Source organism: Melanaphis sacchari, unplaced genomic scaffold, assembly GCF_002803265.2.
Source record: "Melanaphis sacchari strain LSU unplaced genomic scaffold, SCAv2.0 Contig188_pilon_pilon, whole genome shotgun sequence".
Taxonomy (NCBI): Eukaryota; Metazoa; Arthropoda; class Insecta; order Hemiptera; family Aphididae; genus Melanaphis; species Melanaphis sacchari.
The window spans coordinates 223,315-239,996 of record NW_020270906.1 but is presented as its reverse complement, the minus strand read 5'-3'; the positions used below and the strand labels follow the sequence as shown (position 1 = coordinate 239,996).

Genomic DNA, 16,682 nt, shown 5'->3' with positions numbered 1-16,682 from the left:
AGAAATTTCGTGTAATAAGTCTCAAAATGATTAAATTTATATTTTTATTGTTTATTGGAAAAAGTAAAATTGAAGCATTACCTACTGTTATAATAATTTACACTATTATAGATCTATAATAGTGTAAATTGGTTTATAATAATAAAAGTACCTAGTACCATAGAATACGAACAAAATATTAATTTTTATAAATACTCAATACAATATGTTGAATTTTACTGATATTATATACAGCTCCGGTCCCTTCAGCCGTAATACTACTAACAATTATTAAATGTTTAATTAAATATTTCAGATTTCAACTGTTATTTATTTATCACTATAATTCGTACTTGACATAGTGGCGCAATTAATAACATTTATTATTTAATAAAATACATAACAATGAATGAACTTCAATGTATATTGGCTAACATATCATTGGTATACAATGTGTTTGTTATTAAAAAAAAAAAAAAAAAAAAAAAAAAAAATGAAAAATCTACATGCATGACACCCTATTTAAAATGCCATTAATCGATAGACCGTTGCTTCCTATTTTTTACTAGGCCCATTAGTTGTATACAAGCTTGTTAGTATAATATTGTTCCAATTAATAAAATAAACGAAAATAAATACAATTATCGATTTTACACAGGATGTTTAACATCATCAAACAAAACATTGTACCAAAATCAAATATAATATACGTGTATATTGCCGTAACTCTTTATAAGATGCTATTTCATATATAATTAAACTGCTATGCAGAATAACGTGTATACGGTAATGTACATTGAAATAAGGTTCTTTGAACGCAAAGTTTTTCAGTGAATAAATTAAGTGAGCTTCGCAAATATTTGAAGTCTTGATTGTATTGCATTAGCTTGCTACATCCATCATCGCGGATTCCCACGAGACACCCTGTATATTATAATGTTTATAATATTATACTATACATACAATCGGTGGAACGAATTTCGTATGTGCTATGGCGTCTCGCACGGGTAAACTCGACTCGCTCACAAGTAAACAAATTTAATTGGTTATCAAAACTCTGGACGAAATAACTAAATAGCTGACCGTGAAAAAGAAACCACTTCGACAACGTGTGACACATAATAATATTATACACTGTCGACTGTCAAGTGCAGGTCGCAGACACGTGAGAGAGCGTATCATTCGCCGTACATGATAAACCAACACGGTGTTTTACACGACTCCCTGAACCCGAACAATCGCCCTTTTATTCATTATTATTTTATTTTTTATTTTTTTTTTAGCTACGGAAGTGACTAAGGCTAAGAAAAATTACTTACGCTTGTTTTGGTTCGGATCACTTCCCATGGACAAAGAACGATGCAACAATTATTACGATAATTATACACTTCTTCATTAATATAACAATAATAACGGATTTGAGCGAAATAATAAAACCAGGCGACTACGTACTTACATGTTACAATTCTCCCATGCACTGTACGTAAGCAGGAACAAATGTTTTCAAACACATATGAAGAATAACTGTAGGAAGGAAATCGAGCAAACCAAAACGCGTCTGTGGCGTTTTCTTTTGTTTGCAGCGTAAAGTCAACGGAAATATCGATATCAATGATACCGCAAATGTATACGAATCTGATTCATAGACTAACAGCAACATAATAATATAAAGTTTATATATATATATATACTATATTATAGTCTATATAAAAGCTGACCGAGCAAACGTTGCATTGCTAAGAAAAATTTTATTTTTATTACATTTGATCAAAACAAAACCTATGGGAGCGTTAACCGAACTTAGGTAATTATGTAATAATGGCTTCGATAAAATGTGTGTTGTCCGAGATAACGGAGTACTATCAAACGAATAATCTTTTATACATATTATATAACAACCAAGTTAATTAATTTTAACGATACCAAACCGAAAATAAATAAGTCCGTTGTTCACCATATGATCAACCATGCACCTAAGATATTATTTATTCGGTAATTTATGATTAGTTTAATCGTTATTTTTTCAGTTTGCTGTGAATTTTGCAGAGAAATATTTTTTTAGTAAAAATTATGCGTTTGTCGATATATTTCAATATTTTCATGAATTTTTTCCATAAACGACTGGTAAAAAATAGTCAACTTCATTTTATATTTTATATTAACATATCATACGAGTATTTATTGCGACATACCTCGTACTGTTTTATGTCTACAAAGTTTATAAGGTTTTTGATTTTATGATTCAATCAATTAATCAAAATGTTAGATATATTGTATGATATAAAATTTGGTTTATGATGACGCAATTATATAAACTTTTCATTTACATTATTCTGTCTTAGTGTTACACAAAAAAAAAAAAAAAAAAAATGAATAAGCAATAGAAACAAACCATGGCAAATATATTGTCATTGATTTTTTATTTTAAAAATAAGTAACAATAATAACTATTTATTAAGCATTGGTCATCGTTATACTATTATATTTGTTCATTCGTAACTGTCAATAAAGATAATGTTTTTTTTTCTTTATTCGTTTAAATTGCCTTTAAAATTTAGTTTCAACATTGAAATATTGAATCAAAAGAATTTTATTATGTTTAAAGTAATACAATACATGGTAATAAGCTACCATGCCTTTCATATTGAATTTTTTAACATTGAAATAGGCATTAGTTATTGATAGTTATTAGTTATAGTTTTAGATAGCATATTATGTGCCAAAATGTGTTTATATATTGTTAAATAAGTATCTACCGACATATTATACTCTAATATCGTTATTTTCAATCTAAACAGCTCTAGATTACTAAAAAAGGCACCTTGTTTGGTTGCACTTCGCTTGCAATCGTTGTAAACGTATACGTGTAGAAATCGCATTACTATAGTATCTACCTATTGGAATTCGCCATATCAATACATACATACCCACGCCAACGCCATCCTACTAATCTCTTCTCGCCATAAAAGCTCCACACACTGCAACAATCCGTAATTAGATAGTACTTAGACAACAACATCTGAAAGGGGCCGGACCCTTGTGATTTATATGGAATTGGTTTTTGTTTATTTTATTTACCGATGGCGACCGGAGTTAATCAAAAGACGGGCATGTCGATGGACCCAGCCCCGAAACCGTTTTCCACTCGGCAAGTAAGTATTCGTACAACATAAATACGTAATATGTCGCCGTGGAGGATGTGCTGCAGCAGTTTTACGGGTCTCGAGAGACAATCGCCGATAACAAAAGCCCGTTTGCGAGCTCATCGTCGGAGCGACCCAACAGCTGCAGATCGAATCTCCGATAACACCACTCCGTACATATTATAATAATACCATGTCTATATTGTGTAATTGGTTGCCGGTCGGATGCGCACTCAGAGCCCACGATAAGAATGCGAGTGAAGAGGGCAAATTTCGCGGAAAGGAATAAGACCATCGAAAAATACCCCGGCAGCAAATCTACGCCATATAGGTTTTCCATTTTAATGTACCGTTAACGACGCAGCCTTTTAGCCGGTTTAAATCCGTAAATATAAATAAAAAAAAAAAAAAAAAACAGTATAAATGATAATAATAATAAATATTTTATTGAACCTCACTAAAATTCAACATCTGCAGTGGTCTTTAAAGCTTTGCAGGCCGTTCAATCGTCACAGTGAAAACACGCCTAGGTATTAATATTATTTTTGAAAAACATTGTTTGATTTATTCTAAGCGATAGCTGTACAATGCAAAATGTTAAACTATTATAATGTATAGATCAGGATTAAGAAGAAGGGGAGTGAGGTATATCTTTGGGGCTTGCGTGTGTAAAGAGCCAGCTGCAGTATATAATAATTTTTAATAATTTTAAAATTATAACGAGTAGTCGTTAACTTGTTTGTATAACTTTTCAAAAAAAAAAAATTATATTTTGAATAAAAAAAAAAAAAAAAAACCATAATATTATAATATAATATTTGTATGAAAATACCAAGTATGTAGTCAGTGCCTCTGTCGTCATCAGAACGTGTTTTCGACTATTGTCTGTTTTAAGATTATTTGTTTTCCGGAAAATGATGAATGTCGAATACAGTATAAATATTAATAATTGTTATAAACTATTTAATTGAATATTTTTATCGTTAGTATAATTTTTGCCATTTAGTCAGAATAAATTAAACCAGATAAATACGTATACGAGTTTTTAAATATATATATTAAATAATTAAAAATAAATAGGTTTCAATTAATTTCTTAGAGAAGAAAAAAAGTCTTTATGGAATAAAGAAGAGAAAAGAAAAGAAGGAAAATATGAACACTTTTGTTTTAAAGATCGTAAAAGTTACGAGATTCTTAAGATGTTTTATATGTATTTAAAAAACACCAAGTGGTGAAAAATATAACATTTAATTAGGTCATTCACTGAAGAGTTATTTAAAAAAATTAAACAATATATTTTTATTAATTAATATATTTAGTGTAAATAATAAGTGTAGATACCTGTTTTATTTAAAATAATAATATTAGGTATGTAGGTAGTAATTAAAATAAGTTTATTTGTTGATTTGTTTCATTTTAAGACAGCTCCTAAGTGGCTACATACTTAATATGAACATATTATAACTTAGTATTAAACATTAAATTGTTTTACTGAAAAAATAAATTGTATTACCTTTTTACTTTAAATTTAATGAAAGTAATAGTTTTTTTTTATTCGACATAAGTATAACATTATATAATAAAATTATTAATTTATCAATGATTATATAATTAATGATATTATTTCTTAAGTGAAAGAAGCACAATATTTTTTTTTCTCTTAAACTTACGTACAACATAGATAAAACGGTTTCATTTAATATATTTTTTCACGGTTTTTTAAAAATTTTCAAATCAAATTACCAATTACTAAATTATAGGAAATAATATTTTTTAATGTTTGACATATAGGTTTTATATTTTATAATTGTTTAATTGAATTTGATATAAAAAATTAAAACTTATGTCATAATTTTAAATAAACATGTTTTTGATAATATTTAAACAAATTTTTAACCCTCAAAAATAGTATTTATTTTTCTATAATTTTTAAAATGAGTGAATCGTATTCATATATTAAAAAATCAAAATAAGTTTGGGTGAATGCACTTTGTTTTTGTTGTACGTGTGCTTAAGCTAAAAAACAAAAAGTGTGTTAACATTCTATTTATACAGTAAGTAATTAAGTAATTAAGTCGTGTGCACTCCAACGGAACCGATATTATAATACTCAAATAAGAATGATAACAATAATGTATTTTTTGTTTTACTTATGGAAGGTTTTCAACTAATATTATCAGTTCCTGGGCCTTTTGAGATCTTAGAGAGTTTGGTAATAAATAATTTGGTGGGTGGTAATTAAATAAACATAATATAAGTATGGAAAAAAATGTATGCAAATGTAAACAAGAACCATGTGACTATTAATTAACTTTTTAGTTTTTGGGCATGATTGTTAATAATAATAATAATAATAATGATGATTTTAAATTTTGGTTAAAATAAAACTTAAAAGATATTACATTATAGTAGTTAATTATATTTTTAGTTCTTTTCTATTTTATTATATGCATCAAATATATTAAAAAGAATTAAAAGCCATATATGTTATTCACTCTATACAACACATGGAAGACATTTATTGGTATATTAAGGAACTACTACGGTAATTTACTTGTTTGTTATTAGAAGTAGGTTTGTTATTGATGACAAAAAGTATTCCACCTTATGCTTTTAATGCTACTTACCTCTCAGTTCTATTCTTTTCTACACTCAAATCGTACGATTATCATTCATAAAATATTTAAATAATTAAAACAAACGGAACTGTTAAATCCTGATTTAAATTTAATGTAAAATAATAATTTTAATAATAATAATTGATAATACAAAGAAAAATAATAATATTATTTACAATTTTATTTTATTATAAAATAATTAAATAAATTTAATGAAGTAGGTAATAAATATCAATATATTTTTTTTGAGTTTAATGAACGCTTCCTCGGGTGCAACTCATCTTCGATCATTTTTTTTCTTTTTTCAGTCTTTTTAGGCGATGTTTGTGTGGTACCCGTTGTTTGTCCAGAGTGAAAATTGTCCACTGTATTCAGATCTGGGTAAGCTATGTTGAGCAACGACGTTTCGATTGCTATCCGAGCTACGAGTTTCTTATCCATTGGTAGTGTGGATAACATCGGTAAAAGACTCAATAAGAAATGTTTGTCATCAGAAATATTTTCGTCTTGATTCGAATGCTCTGATTTAACTTCGACTGAATTTTGATTATCGTACTCAATGTTAAGGCAGTTCAAAGGATTTTCTTCATCCGACACTTCTTCTTTTAATTCCACTTCTGGATATATGTTTTGATATTGTAAATCTGACAGGTATGCTGAATTTGTGACAGTGTGTGAGATCTGATCTTTGATAAACATCATAGAATGGAAATATGGCCATCTAGACATTTCTTGATCACTTTCTAAGCTAGTCATACATCTTTTGTACTCTTTACGAAAATGATCTTTCAAGTTTTTCCATTTCCCCCGTGCTGCTTTACCTAAAATTATAAATATAATATTTAAGTAAACTACAGTTTTTTACTTTATAGTAATATACTTTTATATTTATATATACACTGAATAATAATAATAATTTAATGCAAATAAATGATTAAATAGTTTATATATATATATTAGGTATAAGACCAAAACAAAGTCACTATGCGTAATACGCACTAAAATTGTTATTTTTATAAGTATATAATTTATAAAACAAATTTTAGTCAATACAATAAAAAAATTAGTTATCATTGCTAGGGAAATTTAACATCAGACAGTTTGATTATGTACCGTGTATTTAGATATCCGTTCTTTTTAGATTTATTTTGAAAAATTTGATTAGTTCTTTATTAACGTCAAAGATTCTTTTTAAATTTATAATGACTAAAGATCGTAAGTTTTAGGAATTGCATCTTTTTCTGTATGCTCTCACTTTATAGCAGACCAAGCTAAAAATTTGGACTATATAATAGTGAGTTAAAAAATTGAAAATGCATATTTTGCATATTTTATAAATTTAGCTAAAAAAAAAGTGCATATCTTATTGATTTTGTACGCATATTATGCACTTTTCATATTTTTCTAAAAAATTGATTTTTTTTTTTAACTGGTATATTTCAATTAAATAAATATTGAATGTAAAACTCAAAATTTTTAACAAAGGTACCTAACCTATTTATCATAATTTCAAGAATACTGAAAAAATATTTTTAATTATATTTTCAGCTTAATAATATGCCAAAATTCCTACCATAAATGGTTTTCAATTATAAACAAATTTTATGTATATTATTATTTTATTAATTTATTAACAATATCTGATACATTTTTTTTTTTTTTTTTGAATACAGAATAATTATTTTGTATATTTAACATCATTAATGCATATGTTGTAATTTCTTCGTGTATATTTTGCCTTTTTTAGCTCCTACAACTTCCGAGCCCTAATAATGACGTTGTTTTATTGAAATAAATAACTTAACATACTTGTATACCAAGTACATAAATAATTGGGTAATATAATAAAATTATTTTGTACTAAGTACTGTATAATATTATTGTAGTACAGCAATAAATATATTATAGGTTAATAGTTAATTTATAAAATATTATTTTTAATTATCTGGATGAAAACGTTATTTACGACTATTTTCAATAAATTTGTACTGAATTTAATATATATATATATATATGTATATGTATTGATAAAGACTTATTAAAGTCAATTATAATTATTCTAAGACTGAGAATTCGAAACAAATTCATTTTTACTTATTGTAAAACATTGTTTTTTTTTTAATATATAGGTCAAATCATGTATTACGATATTAATATAGTTAAGTACTTATACATACTACATAGGTAATTTGGCTGTATTATTTTATATTTTTATAACATTCTACAGTTTTTTTTTGTTAATTTTCTATTTTTAAAACTCTTTGTACAATGTAAGAGTAATGAACAAATATGTATGGTAAAATTAAATAAAAGCATTAAGATTTATTTGTATACATTATACTATTCATCTGATTTTTTTTCTGTAAATTATTCCATTGTAGTACATAATACTAATTAAATAGGTATCTACAAGTTTATATTTAATAACTAACAATATACATTACTTATAAAAAAAAATGTATTATAAATTCATAATTTATAATCTATTTAATGATAAATAGTTGTTTCATAATAGTGCAATAATATGCTATTGTAACTAAATATATTCTTTTATTTATATTATAATAGTGTTAAAAAAATAACCATTTTTACTGAGAAACTTGTTAGATAAATTATAAAAATAATGTAAATATTCAATTAAATTCAATGGAAAGATTTTTTGCTTAAAGGTATATATTTATTTTTACTACAAACATTTTTATTTGAAGTGGTTTAAGTACGTATATTTCATTATACATTAACACTATATTTTTTATCAAAAAAATAACAATCTCTTACTCCTATACATCTTGTACAATTGTACACTTATACCTGATATAATATTTGTAACAATTAATAACGTATAATATGTATTATACCACAATGCTTAAAAATTAAACATAGATTCGTATCATAATATTTCCGTTGATAATACTCGTAGAATCTTACAGCAACTTGTTTTTTAATATTATAGAGTGAAACGAAACTAAGTAAAAAAGGATTTGAAAATATAATGATCCACGATTCCTATGATAAAAATTTCGATTGAAAGTGTATTTAATAATAATTTGTACGATTTTATTGTGTATTGTAACCTGTAGAAGTGCAGAAAATGTAATTCAATTATTTTTTAAAAGGTATAACTGTATGAGTGAAACCTTTGTATTTTCATAAGAAATAATATCATTTTTATTAAATATCGGGTTATATATATTTTCAACAACATAATATATCTTAATATGCACAATTGTACGTACAATATAAAATACAATCCCATTAACAATAAATAATTGATATGAACGATAATAAAATCTACAGTATCAACTGGTAATTGAAGAATTTAAGTAGATAGAGTTTTATTTTTAAACGTAAGTCCCATTGGTAAAGTATTCTTTGTATTGGTTTTTATTGCTGTCGTGTAGTCACAAAGAAAAAAAATACTGATCACTTGGTAAATAGAAAACGGCAAATACTAAAAAATGATCCAAGTTCTATTTAGTAATTATTATTCTAATTATTATTTAGTCGAAAGTAAATCAAGTTTGATCCCGGAAAACGCTTATGTAAACACTATAACGCCAAATCGGACAAACCAAACAAACATCATACCCAACTTATAATCCATTACACGGAGAACTTGGTATCGGTATGTTCCAAAACTTATGATCTGTCTGATCGTTCATGAAGTTCAAGCGGTCCCGACGAGCACGGACCGTTAAGGTAAATCGACGCAAACTTTGATCTGTTGACTGTTTGAGCGAATTCGTACAGACAGGTTAATGGGCAAATTCGTATTTATAATATATTATTATCCTATAGCAGTGGTCGGCAATAGGCGGCCCGCGGGCCAAATCCGGCCCGTAAAGGAAAAATAATTGGACCACAAAAAATATTATTTTTTTTTAATAATGCCGGTTTTCCACACATAATATATTTTATCTATTTTATGATGTATTTAGAGATTACGATGGTGTTTATCGTTTATTGCTATTTACAATAATAGTTGCGATAACACAACACTTATTAACTAATATCTGAGTTTTTAATTTTTACTGGCCCTCAAAAAAAATTTTTTTTTTTGATTTTCTGGACCTCCATAGAATTTAATTGCCGACCCCTGTCCGGCCTGTCCTATAGCAATGCCGGTTGGAAAAATTATATCGCATAGTTACAATATTATTTACCTACGTGTTATTAATAATATTAATAACTAATAATAGACTTTTAATATGAAAAAAATATCGATATCGAGTTAAATATAAAGTCGTCCACGTCCAATATCACACACCGCACTCGTGTCGTGCAGGTAAGAATAAATTTCACTCGCCAGTCGCCACAAACGGTACTCAGGTACCTACAGCGATAGTCGCCCGAACAGATAAATATAAAAATTTTGTATAATTCGGTCAAAATCATTGTAATCGCCTAAACCGACCACCGCCCGTCACACAACGTCCACCACGAGAACACAATATAATAAAATTATTATTATTTTAAGTACGCATTCGGACGCGGTCGGCGTAAACGTCGAGTGGCGTCGTCGCCGCGAGACGACTGTCACCTGTGCGGACAAGTCGGTAGGGTTGATGACGATGGGTCCGAGAAAAAAAAAACGCACAAAGGCCGTGCCATGTATACAATACGACTCCAAACAACAACAACAACAACGACGACGACGACGACGACAATAACGACAGCAGCAATAATACGAACGAGGCAAATGCGCTGCCGCCGATATGGGTGCCGCGCGCCAGTCTGGCGGGTGTGCGCGCCGAGGACGAGGAACGGCGCGCATACCCACGTGCTCTACGGTCGCGCCGTGACGGCCACCCGCCGCCGCCGACGCCGCGTGTAAACGCTGCCTCTTGTAAAACGCGTCGCTGCTGCCGCCGCCGCTGGCGTCTGGTTTCCGAGCGTCGCGGTTTGCAGGACGAGGAGGGGATACGGCTGGCGGACCGGTGGAGGAGACGACGGCCACGGCGACAACACCGCCGCCGCCGCCACCGATACACGCGAGCCCGAGGACTGCGCGTGCGAGTGAGCGCGTCTAGAGCGATTGGAACGCGCAATATTATTATCATTGCCGCCGCCGCCGCGCACTGCAAAAAATATCATCCATTATTATTACCATTGTAACATTATTATAAACGCGATGTGGTGCCGCCGCCGCCGCCGACAGTACTAACTGGCAACTGCGTTACGCGAAAAATATTATTCCGTTTCGATGCGCGAACGACGGTCGTGACGTGATATATTATTACCGTCGCCGTTAATAATAATAATAGTAATAATAATAACAAGTAACAACGATAATATTATTATCGTCGCGATAATGGAATTGACTTTACCGGTAATGCCCAGAATAGCGGCCACGGACTCCCAGTGATGGTCCAGCACGGACCTGTTGTGGTGTTGCGGGTGTTGCCGGTCCCACAGCTCGGGCCTCCGGTGCACTTCGGCTATCAGACGGCTGACCTCCAACGAACCTTTGCCGGACATGGTAGACGCGCGCCACCGGGGAGGTAGCGCAGTTGATCCGCCCGTTATAGACTTGTCGTCGTTTGATTCACAACGCTTGTGTTTCGCACGTCTACGAGTAGGTACTTGAAAAGACGGAGGACACCGACGGCACAGTTGTTGTTGACGGAACGACGTGGTTCGCGCGTGTTGTTAACGCGCGTTTCACCGGACGTTTACCCGCTCCGCCGCTGCACGCGGGCGGCGGCGGCGGCGACGACGGCCTCGCCGAAAGCCGAATCGACAAACCGGCGGCCAGCAGCCGCGATTGCGGCGGCTGTTGCAGTCGTGCCAACGTGAACGGACACGGCCGCCTCCGCCCGACGGAATCGCTGCTCCGCTGGGTCGTATCTATACCGCGGTACCGTGGCTCGGTCGCCGACTGTTTGAACGCCGTCACACCGACGTCTCGATCGGCCGTAACGCCGACGTCCGTCGTCCGTCCGTCAGCCGCTTTCAACGTCGACTGGGTTAGGTCTGCAGGTCGAGTGCCAAATAATATGTAACCACGACTTATACGTGTTATCTATACCCGTCTGCTCGACCTGGACGATTTCGGTATGGGTTGGAGACGAGCTACTGAGCGGGTTAGTCGGGGCCCTTTACTCGGGATAATGCTAGCCCCGCTTTCCGCCCTCCTTAACCTACCGGCAAATTCGATCGAATGTCGTTTGCCTGTGTACGTCGAGTACCTGCACATTAACCAGATCTAATGGATTGCAAGCCCTACAGTCGGGTTGTGCCCACGTATCATCACGACGACGACAACAACGATAAAGACGTGTCGGACTACCCCGACCGAGGTCGCCGCGTTGTTCGCGAGATTTGTAACTTTTCGGTACGAATCCGGAGGCCGACCGCATCGTGGAGGCCGATCGGCTTGATGCAATAATGTGCGAGGGTGTCGCAATCGTGTAAGTCGTTCCGTCCAAACCGTCGCAGTCCAGTATATTATAGTCATCTGCCTTACGTGGGTTCCGACGTCATAAATATCGGTATTCACGAGCAACTCCGATCGTCGTGTACCGGTCTCTCCATGATCCCATCGTGTCGCCTTGCGACAGATTTCGGTCCAAATCCGACGAAAATCATCGGTAATGATACGGATGGTACGGATCGGAAAACGGGGACACGTCATGTTATTACCCATGTGCTGGTAGATGATCAAGTGACGCGTTTGGCTTTATTTTGGGCACCGTACCTCTCCCCACCCCCAACCCTCACAAGAACGTAGTCCGAGGTATACATATATTACATACATAAATAATTCCGTATACCTATTGTGTTATAAAAATTATAAGTGCACACTTGTCGTGAAATCGAGTTTTTTGATTTACATTTTATAACTATGAATTTTTATTTTTCAATTATCAATCATGTTATTACTTATTATACATAACTTACTCGCTTTAAATTACAACCTCAGTAGTATGATAATAAAAAAAATACGCAGTCACATTTTTAAAAGGCCATCTACCTCAGAAATACGTCACTGATGTCAAATGAACTAAATATTAATTCATGTTTGGACGACTTGCAAGACATGAAATCAATAAAAACGTTTTAATATGCACAATAATCCTTGAAATCTTTATGAAATACAACAAAAAAAAAAAAAAAATCTTAGTAATTATTTATATTGTTTTTTTTTTTTTTTTTTATCTCAAGTTGAAATCTGTAACTCAATTTCAACTTTACAGTTAAATTTCAGCAATTAATTTGTCATTGTCGTATGTTAAGCAAGCACACAACTATACTAGTTTCGTGTGTTGCTATCATACTCGAAAGGTAGAAATTTAATACTTTGTATTTCGTCTACTTGCATATTATGTTGATATAAGTAGAACAGACAGGTACTAGTATTATATATTATGTATATTTTAATGTGAGTATTTAAATTATAAGTAATATAGCGGTATAACGTTGATGATAGGATGAAAAATATCATATTGGTCGACATTTAAAAAGCTTATACATTCGAGAGAATACACGATATACAGTTAAAGGTACATTTTAAGAATATCCGTTTCAACTAAAAACAATTCATTGTAAATTGTCATAAAAATTAGAACATTTTCTAGAAAGTTTTAAATTTGGTGTAAGATTACACTTTTTGAAAAATAAGCTTACAACTTTATAATGCCAAATAAATATTAATAACACCATTGACTATAGAATTTTTCCAGAGTCACTGAATTACAGAAAATGGACAAATTATATCTAAACCACAAACATGATATTTATTTTTTATTTTAATATAAATTTATTGATTATGCTATTCCTTTCAGTAGATAAACATTTACTTGTTTATATAATTTTTATAGCACCCTAAAACTTCCTTTGTTTCCTCCAAAAACATTGATTGGCGATCCCAAGAATAGGTTAATGTCAATGATACTGCTTTATTATTCTATATAACATTATAATATTTCTTAGTTATATACTTAGGTGTATACTTACCTACAATTTAGTAATAGATTTTTTGATATTATAATAAAATAAAATAAAAAAATACATACAAATAACCAACACAGTAAATATAGCTCTGAAATAAAATAATTTATAATAAGTAATAATCAAGTACAAAAAGTAAAATCGTATAATGATATTATTTCAAAGGTATAGGCTTTATATTTGAATATTAGGTTAGTATAATGTATACATATGTTACGATAATGACCATTAATAACAAGGTAGGTATCTAATGAAAGGTATTAGTCGTTAGGTTACAGACGAACAACGTCATTGATACTATTATATGTTTATGTATTGTGTTAGTGTATAATTTGAAAAACACAGTAAACACAAATATTATATAATTTTAAATTTACTTCTATTGGTATCTAATAATAGAGAATATTACAAAAGGATAGAAAACATGAATAAAATAAAAATCAAAAATCGTTGCATATAGTAGACTATGACCTAATATGTTATCTGTGTACCTAACCGTGCTGGTTTAGTTTTAATATAAAAGCTCATTTCCATACAAACGAATTGAACGGTTTTCGCATTTGTGTGTTCATTGTACAAAATCGCTGGTCACATTTAATTGTTTCCTTTATCTGAAACAAAATTTTAAACTTATTATATTGGAAAAGTCACAAACCAAATGTGTTCTACTATAATGTTTTAAACATTTATAAAACTATTTATTTAAATTTGTTTGCATTTAAACGGGACTAAACAGATATTGTCGTGACCAAGCAATAACACTCATAAAATTATGATAATATAACCATTATATTTTGATATACGATTTTGTATTATAAGTATATCACAATATTGGAAATAAAGAATGTTATTTTATTGTTGTAATATTACTTATTTTTGTCGAAAATCACGTGAAATTGTTTTTGATCGTTATTTCAATGTTTAGAATCCTTGCTAAGTTATGCAATACAAAATTACGTCACAGCATAGTTGTAAGTGTTCAAACAAAATAATTTAATATATATATTCCATATAAATGTATAATTGTATTCTATGTTTCTCTACAATAATATTTCTGTGTAACTGCAATATAAAGTTACACTGTTTCTTAATATATGATTATCGTAGTTGTAGTTCATAAGTGTTAATATATACCACATAGGTAAGCGATGCAAATTATCTAGACGCCTTGACGAAAGCACCAATCTAATGTAGTACATTCAGGTTATCATAATATAATGTACGAAACTCAAGGGCTTATGACTTACAAATTGTTTGTGGTACCTAAGCTAGCTTGTTACAAGATACAACTGTAAAAATAAAATAAAATAAATTATAATGCTATAATCATTTATCGAATAAAACACATGTATTTTACTATAGATTTATACATATTATTAAATTTTGCATTTATGTGATATAAATTCACTATCAATTCATCAAAACATTGAAGTTTACTCATGTTCAACTCCTTAATAACTTATAGTTATATTTGTAATAACCGTTTCATCATTTAGACATATGGACATATGGTGGTCAACAAGATATAAATCATTCAAATGAATTAAATTAACGATCAATGAACAAACAAATAAGTACATTACATTTCATAACAAACAAAAAAAATAATCGAAAAACAACATAAACATGAAATCAGATCTTCTGGCTATGCCCGTTACCATTGTGAATTGTATGTTAATGTATGAACTTATGTCACTGTGTCACAAAGAATATTAAGCATAACATATATTACTGTATGCAGTTATGTGGTAATACTGTAATAATGGTATGATAAATTATTAGAAAATTATAATGCTTTATTTACTATAAAATATTATCATTTTTTATACTTACGAACTTCTATTATACAAATTATTTAATAGTTTATTATATAGTTATTCAGTTGTTACTTGTTCACAAGAAAACATAAGCCTATATTACGAATATTGTAAGCCTTTCATGTATTTTTATTCATGTTTTATTTTATTTTTCAGGAATTAGAATAAATTCCAATAGCAATCAGTTTATTAAACAACATCTGTTTCAGATAAAACAAAATACCTGTGTCAAAGCGTATATATTAGTCATAACTCATTAGCTTGTAAATAGTTTTATAATAATGATGTCTGTTGTTCAGTAGTACATTTGTACATAAATCATAATAATAATCAATATGGTATTAAAACTATTGTTGTCTGTAATAAGTAAATACATTAGAAAAATAATTACCTAACTTGTATTAATTTTTATAAATTCAGTTTTTTATCATTTATATAATATAGGTATGTATAATTTAATAGGTAAAATTAGGTAACTAAAAGTAATAATACTGTTCAAATTTTTATATTAAATTCCCATTTCTCATTAATATAAATAGCTATTTTTATAAATTATTACTATTATAAGATGAATATGTTAATTAAATATTTATAATTCACATAATAATAATGTTTTATGTTTGTTTTTCCTTTATGGCTTATGAATGCATCCATCATTACTTAAAACAAAAGAAATGAATCAAATAATGACATTTTTAAATTTTTTGTGCTGTTGTTTAGTAGGTACATGAAATATTTTATGATAATAAATTATATACCTGTCATATTAGTCAATAATATCATATCAATACTTTTTTATAAAAAATGTATTTTTCACGATTTCGGTAAAAAGTATGTTCATATAAAATAACGTTTATTTTCAAATGGAAATTTGATTATTTAATATTTATGTTAATTTTAATTTTAATTAATTAACTACTTTTACTATGTAGGATATATCGTATGAGCACATTGCACACGCGTAACGTAAATCGTAAATACTATAAAAAATAAATAAGTAGACATTATCTACGGAGCTAACGGTCCCTGTTTTACTTAATTTATATTTTCCTACTAAATAATAGTAGTAAAATCTGTCAATAAGTAGTGTAGAAGTACCGAAATATAAGCGAAATTAAGAAACATTTAAGAGGGCTGTACGTATCAAAAAATTGTGATGATATTTATTTTTCCAT

The 16,682-nt window shown here is 30.0% G+C and overlaps 1 protein-coding gene across 1 annotated transcript; it reads right to left on the bottom strand.

Annotated features, from left to right (window-relative positions):
- Positions 1 to 5,938: 5,938 nt before the first annotated feature.
- Positions 5,939 to 11,684, bottom strand: LOC112592733. Its single transcript, XM_025336888.1, has 2 exons — positions 11,068 to 11,684; positions 5,939 to 6,561 (listed from the first exon to the last, which is right to left on the bottom strand). Exons 1-2 carry the CDS (start codon positions 11,216 to 11,218, stop codon positions 5,972 to 5,974), a joined length of 741 nt encoding a protein of 246 aa, XP_025192673.1. The 5' UTR covers positions 11,219 to 11,684; the 3' UTR covers positions 5,939 to 5,971.
- Between the last annotated feature and the right edge of the window lie 4,998 nt (positions 11,685 to 16,682).

What these genes read in the sequence shown, in the direction of transcription:
- LOC112592733 (XM_025336888.1), bottom strand. Translation starts at nt 11,218, where the DNA reads ATGTCCGGCAAAGGTTCGTTGGAGGTCAGCCGTCTGATAGCCGAAGTG. An exon ending in CGCTATTCTGGGCATTACCG is followed by an intron (nt 6,562 to 11,067) that starts GTAAAGTCAATT and finishes TTATAATTTTAG; the next exon opens with GTAAAGCAGCACGGGGGAAA.